At 51.5% G+C, this 10,081-nt stretch overlaps 1 protein-coding gene across 1 annotated transcript in view; it reads right to left on the minus strand.

Moving 5' to 3' along the window:
• The window catches only part of LOC111538260 (plasma serine protease inhibitor), a 12,415-nt gene extending 2,680 nt beyond the window's left edge, over nt 1-9,735 (minus strand). The window contains exons 1-5 of the mRNA XM_023205554.2: nt 9,670-9,735; nt 9,450-9,545; nt 3,229-3,864; nt 910-1,180; nt 322-469 (exon numbers count right to left, since the gene is read on the minus strand). Coding sequence (XP_023061322.1) covers nt 322-469; nt 910-1,180; nt 3,229-3,847 — 1,038 coding nt within the window. The 5' untranslated portion in view covers nt 3,848-3,864; nt 9,450-9,545; nt 9,670-9,735. The remainder of the gene's footprint in view (nt 1-321; nt 470-909; nt 1,181-3,228; nt 3,865-9,449; nt 9,546-9,669) is intronic.
• Between the last annotated feature and the right edge of the window lie 346 nt (nt 9,736-10,081).

Genomic DNA, 10,081 nt, shown 5'->3' on the forward strand with positions numbered 1-10,081 from the left:
GGAGGAGTGGAGTGGAGGAGAGGAGTGGAGGAGTGGAGTGGAGGAGAGGAGTGGAGTGGAAGAGTGGAGGACTGGAGTGGAGGAGAGGACTGGAGTGGAGGAGTGGAGTGGAGTGGAGAAGTGGAGTGGAGTAGAGTGGAGGAGTGGAGTGGAGGAGTGGAGTGGAGGAGTGGAGTGGAGGAGTGGAGTGGAGTGGAATAGAGTGAACTGGAGTGGAGTGGAGTGGAATGGAACGGAATGAAATGGGGTAGAGTGGAATAGAAAGAATAGAATAGAATAGAATATCTTGGAAAGTGGATGCATAGGAGCTTCTGAACCCACCTCAGACACCTGGATATTTGTGTGGTTACTGACGCCGGACAGGTCAGCATGGGAGGTGAAGACATCACTGATCCCCAGCTTGGGAAGGACTTTCTCCAGCTGATAGGAGCCCTCAATGGAGAATTTGGGAAGGTAAAGCTCAAGCTGCCTAGAAAAGGAAAAAGGGAGCTTTCTTAGACTGTTCTAGGGCATTGGCACACTGAGGTTCACCCCTTGGCTTCATAATGCACTGGATTCTTAGTTTTGATGCTTTAAAAAAAGGACTCCTTAACCCAAGGAACAATGGTGGTTATGGATCTTCTGGCCTCTTGTCTAGGATGAGCTTCCCCTTGCTCTGGACTTGGACATGGGCTGCCCCAGAGGTCTCTGGCCACTCTGGCACCACCCTAAGGAACCCAGGTACCAGCCCTTGTCCCTCCAACTGGGCTAGGACCCCAGGACCTGGATGTCACAGGATGCCTCTGGACTTGAAGGCAGCTCCTTGGCTGGGCGAGTCCTTCCCACCAGTGCTGTGTGGCCCTGGTAGGGCGTGTGTGTCCCCCTGGGGCTGTATGGAGTTAGGCTGGCCCTGGGGTAGTCCGAAAGTACCTCTTTTTGAACATCTTAAGCCACTTCCTCAGTGTTTTCTCGCTCAGTCCATTCTCCACCTGTTGCATCTTTCCCTCACTGGGGAGAATGAACAAAGCTGTGGCATTGCCTTGGTAGGGGACCCCCACCACCCTGCAGGAGAGGTTCCGGTCCAGGAGGTAGTGATACTGGTCCTCGCGGCTCATCATGGGTACCCGCACAACAGTCTCTGGAGTCACGTAGAAGTCTTGCTCTTGGGTGCTTTTGTGGTTGAAGCTTGTCTCCCACTTAGCTAAAGATGAAAAGAAAGAAAAATGAAAAAGAATTTTGTGGAAGAATTAGAAATTCTCAGCTGCAAATAAAAGGAGTGAAGACAGTAAAGTTAGCCAGCAGAGACCATCTTTATGGCAGCCTCAGAGCAGTGACTGTTGAACCTCTTGAATATCAAGGCAAGTCCTTTTATAACACTGGGCCCATTCTCGGACTTGTCATAGGGCTTTTCCTTCCACATCTGCAAAACAAGGAGGCCGGTTTTCACATCTTCAGAGGCCCTGGACCCCTAATGTTCTTTGATTCTCTAATGTTTTACTCAAGGCCAAATCTCCAAGTGAAGAGGGTAAAAAATGTGGCTGGCCGTGAATGCTACCTGATATCTGGGTGAGCTTCTCTGTTTGCACTTTCTTCTCAATATTTTAAGTTTTAGAGAGAAGTTCGTATGGATCCTGGAAACGAATGGTATTTCCCATTGGGAAGTCTTCAATGATCCTTCTCTTACCTTCCTATGGGAAATTCTGAACAAAATGCTACAAGTAATTGCTTCCAACTTCTTTTTTTAAAATTTTATTTATTAATTTATTAATCTATTAATTTATTTATTTGAGATGGAGTCTCGTTCTGTAACTAGACTGGAGTTCAGTGGCACAATTTTGGCTCTCTACAGCCCCCACCTCCCAGGTTCAAGTGATTCTCCTGCCTCAGCCTCTGAAGTAGCTGGAATTACAGGTGCCTACCACCACGCCTGACTAATTTCCATATTTTTAAAGTAGAGACGGGGTTTCACTATGGTGGCCAAGCTGGTCTCGAACTCCTGACTTCAGGTGATCTGCCCATCTTGGCCTCCCAAAGTGTTGGGATTACAGGCGTGAGTCACCACGCCTGGCCTGTTTCCAATTTCTTCATTGTTGCCAAAGGAAGACCCCACCCAATACCATCCTTAGCTTATTTCCCAGTTGTCCTCAGCAATCTGGTGTAATGGGGACCGCCCTGCACCAGGGGATAGGAAATCTCAGAGTCCAAGTTCAACACTCACTGCTGCGGTCTCAATGTGTGTGTCCCCACATTGTTCATATGTTGAAACCTAACCCCGAGGTGGTGGTATTAGGACGGGGGACCTTTGGGAGTTGATTAGTTCATGGGGGTAGAGCTGTCATGAACAGGATCGATGTCCTTACAAAAGAGACCACAGAGAGCTGCCTTGCTTCTTCGAGCAAGGACATACTAACAAGGCACTGTCATGAACCAAGGAATGGGCACTGCATCTGCCAGTGCCTTGATCCTGGACTTCTCAGCCTCCAGAACTATGAGAAATAAATGTTTGTTGTTGCTAAGTCACCCAATTTACGGTATTTTGTTATAGCCATGCAAATGGCCAAAGATACGATCTGTGACCAGAGGAAGGGGAGGTGTTAACAATTTACCTTCCTTCCCAACCCTTCCCACCCTCTCCTCTCCTCTCTTCTCCTCTCTATCCATTCCTGCTTTCCTCAGGGTCAGCACCTGGCGGGAGCTGCAGACGCGAACAGAAATGCTTACAAGGAGTGTCGGGGAGATAAGCAGAGGTCAGCTCTTACTGAGGAGTCTGGAGGAGGCATTTCAGAGGAAGAAGCATTTGTCTGAGGGAGTCTTGGCCTCTATGAGGGCAGAGGGGCCAGGATCTGGGGCATATGGGGGACTGGGAAATGCCCTCTAAGCCCTTCTGGGGTCCGTGTCCTGCCCTGAGTGGCTGCGGTGTTGGTGTCTTTATCATGGTGGCCACAATGGGTTCATGCTTCAGAGCCTGTATGAAAACTGGGGCTTTGGATCCTCCCAGGGGCCTAAAGACAGCAATCAGCTCTTCCTCCATGACGGAAACAGCATCTCAGGCTCAGTAACCCCATCCACAGCGAGAAGGCACTCATCTTACCTTCTCTGGCTACTTGTTTACTTAATTTTTCTCAGCAGGCACCCGAAATAACTTAATCTACTCCCCGTCCTTTACGTATGTGAGGAAATTGGCAATTCTTTAGGAAAAAAGCAGCAGAAAAGCCAGAGAAAGCGCAGGTTTGGGCCCAAAGCCCTTACCTTTAAAGAAGATGTAATTCACCATGACCAGGACCGCGTTGCTGTCGAGGTTCTTAAGCAAGTCCACAATCTTGCCCTTCGTTTGCTTTGCCACATAATCATTGATCTGCTTCAGGGCTCCCGCAGAGTCCCCAAAGTTGGTGGGGAAAGAGTCTGCCAGGTACAGTGTCTTCATGGCATTCATGAAGGTGTCCTGCACGTCCACCACCAGGTCGGTGAAAAGGGCATTGCCGAGGCTCAGCTGGAAGCCATCTCTGGGCTGGTTGAGCTCCTGCAGGAGCTGCTGAAAGCCTCTGTGCAGCTCCTCCTCTGAGTTTTTCTGGAGGTCGAGGCCCAGGCCCTCCAGGATCTGCCTCTTTGTGCTGGACCCAGCCCCCAGGGAGAGCATGGCCAGGCTCATGGAGATGCTCAGAGGGGAGAAGAAGACGTTCTGGCTGGGGGCAGCGGAAGCCAAGGCCCTGTAGAGGTCGAACGTAAAGTCCCTTCTGCTGCTGGGGGCCACCGTGGCACCTACATGGAGGTCCTTGACTCTCTTCTTCATCTCCCGGGGGTGGTGGCGGTGAAGGGAGGCCTCCTGAGGGCTGAGAAGCACCAGGCACAAGAGGAGGAAGAGCTGCATGGCGGCTGTTCTTTGTTCTGAAAGGGAAAGAAGGTGTCCTCAGAGAGGGGTGGGGCTGGTCCAGGCACTGATTTTCCAGAGATGTCCCCACCCAACACTCAACGGGTAGGTTTGGTCCATTCAGCTTCAAAGAGAAGGGATGGCACCCCCGAGACTGGGGATGAGGGTTTACACAGGGCAGCAGTGGCTCAAGGACAACAATTTAGGGACATTGGGGAGAGGAAGGAGGGAGAGGAGGTGCAGACCGAAGGCAGGGGCCCGGCTGCCAGGGCAGGAGCCCTCCCTGCCCATCCACATCAAGGGACACATTTTGGAGGATGGGACATGGAGGGAGAGGATTCCCCCTGCTCTGCTTTGTCTCATCAGCGTCTCGAGGTTACCAGGGAACTAAGCTGCTTCCATGTGCGCTTCTGGCCTTCACTCTGGTGTCTTGGTTTGGCACATGGCAGGGCCCTGTGGTCCTTCTATGAACTCAGACCAGCTACGCACCTGGGGCCATCAGCACTGCTGGACTTGCCCTGTTCATTCAGCAAACATGGAGTGAGCATCCACCCCGGGGTAGGCAGGATGCCAGGATGCCAACTGTCCCTTTCTCCTTCCCCCAGGGGCTGCTCCATGCCACCCTTGTCTCACAGAAAAACACCTTCCCCTCCTAAGGGAATTCTGTCTGCCCTCTTCATGTGAGCATCTCCACAGTCCTCCTGTTCTGGGCTGAATTGTGCCCCCCCAAAATGCATATGCTGAAGTCCTAACCTTCAATACCCCAGAATGTGACTATATTTGGAGATAGGGCTTTTAAAGAGGGGACTGAGTTAGCATGAGGTCACTAGAGTGGGCCCTATGGACATATATCTATGTCCTTACACAAAAATTAAAAAGAGGAGATCAGGATAGAGACATGCACAGAGGGAAGACCAGGTGAAGACAGTGAGAAGGCAGCCACCTGTGAGCCGAGGAGAAGGGCCTTGGAAGGAACAAATCCTGCTGGCGCCTAAACCTCAGACTTCCAGCTTCTGGAGTTATAAGGAAAGAAATTTCTGTTGTTGAAACCCCCTAGCCTGTGGGACTTTGTGACGGCAGCCCATGCAAGCAAAGACATCTCTTCATCTTCTAGACGAGGAGGCATTCATCTTTGACTCTAGAGCTTCTCAGGGGGACCTTTGTGGGGTCTCCCATCACTCCTGATGTGGCCTTTGCCTTCAGTCCTCCTCTTCCTCCCTCCACTTCACCCAGGAGCTGTTTCTGTGTCCATGCTTCCTCATCTGGCTATGGGTAGAAGTCTTGCCTCCTCCCTCCGCAGTAGGAAACAGCCCAGGCTCTGAAGCCACTGCCTGGGTTCAAATCTCAGCCCTGCTGTGTCCTTGCAGTGAGATTTTGGGCAAGTCAGTTACACCCTGAGCCACTCTCCACAACTGTAAGACAGTGATGACAGCAGCACCTACACCACGGGGTGCTTGGGGGCACGTGCTGTGGAAGGATGAGCAGTAGGCATGGCAGTTTCTGGCAAAAGCCCCATCTGAGGCCCCCATATTCTCAATTGTATCATAGGGTGCATGCTTCACACACACCCACACACACAAACACAAATACACACACTTGTGAGCCTGGCAGCACCCGGGCCAGCTAATTATCAGGTGCAGAGGGCCTGCCTGGCTTCTGATGTGAGCTTTGCCCTGTGTGTCACCTTGGAGAGAATCCCTTTCTGCTGGGCTCTCTCTATGGGCACAACGTCATCAGGGTTCCCAGATCCCCACCAGGCAGGGGCAGCCTGTCACAGCATCCCGTGACCCAAATAAAACCAAACTCCAAAGGGCCCCAAACAGCTGCGTGGGAAATTGCTTGCAGAGTGGCCGTGGGGCTCAGCCGTGGAGAGAGAATGGTCTCAGGAATTGGGCAGGCTTGGACTGCAGGCTTGTCTTTAAGTGAAGCTGAGTAACTCCAGCAGGTCACCCTTGCCAGTCCAGCGTCTAAATTGTGCCCTGAGCTCCCTCGGAGAAGGAGGCTCACATAGAAGGTTCTGCCTGCAGAACCGAACCTGGCACCGAACCCAGCAGCCGTAGCAGTTGGGCGCATTGTCCTCACCCTTTTTCAGGCACTGTGCCAACTCCTTCAGCCCCATACCACCCAGAAAGGTACGTCTTGCTGCTAGCTCTATTTTACAGATGGGTAATCCGAGGTTCAGAGAGATGGAGTCACCTGCTAACATTAGCAAAACTTGGACTCAGGCCTGGTTACCACTCTGCCTCTACAGAGTCCTGCCTCCTCCGTTCCTGTGCTGCATCTTCGTGATTTTGAAATCCCTGACTTAGTAGCCACCAACAATAGCCCTACTCTGCAGATAAGGAGTGAGCAGAGTCTGGGCTTCCCCCCGCTGACACTCCCTGCCTGTTCCCTCCATGACACTCGCCTGGAGAGCTTTGAAGGACATGAGTGGGTGGTTTAATCTCTGGCTCCTCTAAATGAGTCTATTTTGCAGCACAATATGGTCCCTCCTGCCAAGTGTTGGAACCAGCCATGTATGGAGATGCTGCTAAAGAAACAATGTGGCTCAACCCCCCAACAGAGTCACACTGAGCTGATAATTTCGAGAACAGTTTCAGAAGCAGGGGAGTTTCCTTCTTGGATAGAGCCCAGGGGCAACTGACCAAGAGTCCCAAGTGAGGCCCTGGCCTCCATTCTCTCATCTATGCAACTGCTAGGTCACCCTGGGCAAGCCTCACCCTTTCTGGGCCTCAGTTTCTTCATCTGCAGTCTGCGGTGTGCTGTGGACACGCCTTCGGGACCCCCGCCCCTGCCAAGCACTAGAGATCCGATGGGGAGGAGCTGCTTCTCCGGGTGTGCACTGAGCCTCCCCCAGGGTCTGTTTGGAGAGGGCCCCAGGTTCACTTAGGCTCTCCTGGGCTCCACGTTTGAGACCCAGAAATCTTGCTCCCTCTGGACCCACTGGCTCTATCTTTTAGTAAAACCACTAATTATTCAAGACCTACTAGACACTCCATAAATATTACTATGTTTAGCCTTCACCAAAAGTAAGCTCTCTATTTTACGGAGTTTTCCAAAAGTAAACTCACTCTGTTTTACAGATTGAATAGACTGAGGCTAAGTGAAGTGGAAAAGCTTGTTCCCGTTACTGAGTGATGGAACCAGAATTAAAATCCGGGTTCCTCTGACTCGTGCACAGTCTGTCTCTGAGTGGCTCTGAGGAGTGATACCTCGTTCCTCCTCGACCTCACCTCCTGGTATCCTTAGGCGGTTCACCTGTATTAGCCCATTTATACTTCTCCACAGTAACATGGAGTTGGTATCATTATCCTAACAGTGCAAAAGAAGAAACAGAGGATCAGAGAGGTGGCTCCAAGAGGCAGTGGGGTTTGCCATCACACTCTTGGGCCTCTGGTGGAAATATATGGCTTTGACAGAGACAGGTGAAGCCCTGGGAGCCTCCCATCCCCCAGACCAGCCTCCACCGAGTGCCTTGAGAGCCTGGTCGAGCTGCCCCTCTCCTGGTCCCTGACTTTAGCGTTTCTGCAGAGGGAAGAGTGGGGATCAGTCAAGTTCATCTGTCATCTCAGGCCAAGGTGAATTGAGGTGGCAGGTGCTGGGGACGTGATGGGTAGGCCTTGGTCAGTCCTCCCGCTGGCCCCCACCGTCCATGAAGCCCAAATCTGCTGACTGACATTTCCCGTGTTGGGCAATGAAGTCATGCCCAGTTCTGCCCTGGACTGAGCTGTGGGAACTGTGTTAGTGAGGAGGGTCTGTCCAATATCATCTAATTACAAAGAGGGATGTGAGGCTTGGAGCCCAGGCAGAGATGAGAGACAAAGTCATAGCTTCCTCTACATCCTAAAGACCCAGGAACGGAACTTCCCAGAAGAAGCAATCTTGACTTCCTGTTCCACTCCAGCCCATCAGCAAGGCTTGTCAGTTCTAGCTCCAAAACAGATCTTAAAACTGCCGCGTCTCCCTGGCTTTCTCACTGCCCCCAATGGAGTCTCCCACCATCTTCCCCTGGGCTACCCCAGTAGCTTCCTTTCTTTGCCCTGCAAGGCTTTCTATATATAGCATATAAAAGAATCTCCTTCAATCATAAATATGGTCACAGCACTTCCTCGCCTAAGAAACTCATGGCCAACTCCTGTGTTTCGGATAAATGCTAACTTTGATTTGTGCTCTAACCCACAAGGGCTCCTGTGATCTGGCTCTACCTGGCCTGGACCTGCTCTGCCCTGGATCACAAGATACCCCCAGTCTCACTTTTCCCAGTTTCTCAAATGCAGCAAGTTCTGTCCTAACCCTGGGCCTTTGCACACCTTCCTTCTCTACTGGAACCCTCCCCTGACCTTTCTCACCGAGGCCAACTTCTGCACAGCCTGCAGGCCTTTGCTTAAATGTCACTTCTTTGCAATACCTTATCACACTGGACCTTTTCCCCTTCCACAGCTATTCTCTGGAACGGTGCCTTGACTGTTTCTCTCAAAGCTCCTTCAATTACACATATGCCTTTATATATGCATTTGTCATTGACGTTTTTCATTCCAGCCTCTCTCTGCATGGGACCCTCATCTGTGCTGCTCTTACCTTCAGGAACTTGCAGTCATGAGAGATGCTCCATACACCTTTGTAGAATGAACAAATGAATGAATGAATGAATGAACTGACCCCTGTCTCCTTTTCTGTAATTCAGAGACATTAGACTGCAAGTTGGACACTGAGCAGTGGAAAAAGCCAGGCTAGCCACCCAGAGCTGAGCTCTCTCCGCCCCGGGGCTCACTTGCCAGATGACCTTGAACAACTCCCTCCCTGTCTCTCAGGTCTGGTTTCCTTTTATTTCTTTATTAAAACCGCTTGATTGAGACATGACTGCTATTCACAAAGTTGCACATATTTAATGTCTACAACCTGACAAGTTTGGAGATGAGTCTACATCTGTCACTTATCATCACCGTCAACACCATGAACACGTCCGCCACCGCTAGGCATCTGCTGCCTGTATTCTTCATGCTTCGGTTTCCTGATCTATGAGCAAGGACACTGGCCCAAGGAAGTGCTTTCCCCTTTTATTGCTGCGTATCTGGCCAAAAGCCCTACCCTCAGAAAAACAAAAAATTCTGCTTACTTTATTTTCATATTTTGTTCATTTGACAAACTGCCAAATGGTTACTGTCTCTCATGAGCAGCTACCACGACCGGCCTGGGTGGCAGCCTCTAGGCAAGATGCCCTTATCTCAGGGAAGCAGATAATATTAGATCATTGTTCCTGATTTCCAAAGGCCCAAGACTCCAGGCACAGAAAACAACAGAAGCTGCCATTTACTGAGCACCTCCTATCCAGCTGACATTTTGTCCCCACAGCCTTATTTCAGGGTCTCTCAACCTTGATCCTGTTGACCTTTTCAATAGGATGATGCTCTGCGATCTTGTCCTGGGCACTGTGGGATCATCAGCAGCATCGCTGGCCTCTAGATGCCACTAACTGCCATCTCCCTTCCAGCTGTGGCAACCAAATGTGTCTGCAGACACGGCCAGATGTGCTGAGTGAGAGCACCCGCTGTATTTAATCTTCAGTCACACCATCCAAAGGGTATAATTATTTCCATCTTACCTATGAGGAAACGGAGGCTCTGCCAGAGTTAGTGTGGAGCATAAGGTCACAGAGCTCAGGGGACCCACTCACCTCTGCTGCTTTGGATACCTGAAACTGCAGAGGTGAGACTCCTTCAGAGCTTTGCAGCCCCCAAACCCCAACACTCTAGAGTCCATCCTTTCCTCCCCCCACATGCCCTCAAGCCCGCGGGACCTCCCATTGAGGCATCTGTACTTACTGTGTCCTGTAGCCAAGCGTGCACACAGTGGAGGTGGCAGTCCCTCGGGCTCAGGAAAGGGCGGAGAGCTGGCTGGATTGCAGCCAGCATTTGTCACTGACCACAGCCGGCCCTGTCTCCACCCCTCCCTAGCCCCGCCCCAGGCCAGCCCTTTCCTTTCCAGGCAGGTTTCCAGCCAGCAGGCCTGCCTGCAGACGCAGCTGCCTGCTCCAGAGGCTTCGACCACGATGCACACTCGCTGCCCCCCAAGACTTACACCACCTTCCAGGTCACCATTTGCCTGGAATGGCATGGGCACTCCTGAGAGACAAGACCAAAGAGGCTGCCCGTTGTTGGTATTCCAGAGACAGGGAAAGGGACAGCTCCAGCAAACCCTCTCTTTTTCCAGGCACTATTCCTTGGTTTTCTGCAG

The sequence above is a fragment of the Piliocolobus tephrosceles genome, chromosome 6, assembly GCF_002776525.5.
Source record: "Piliocolobus tephrosceles isolate RC106 chromosome 6, ASM277652v3, whole genome shotgun sequence".
Classification (NCBI taxonomy): domain Eukaryota; kingdom Metazoa; phylum Chordata; class Mammalia; order Primates; family Cercopithecidae; genus Piliocolobus; species Piliocolobus tephrosceles.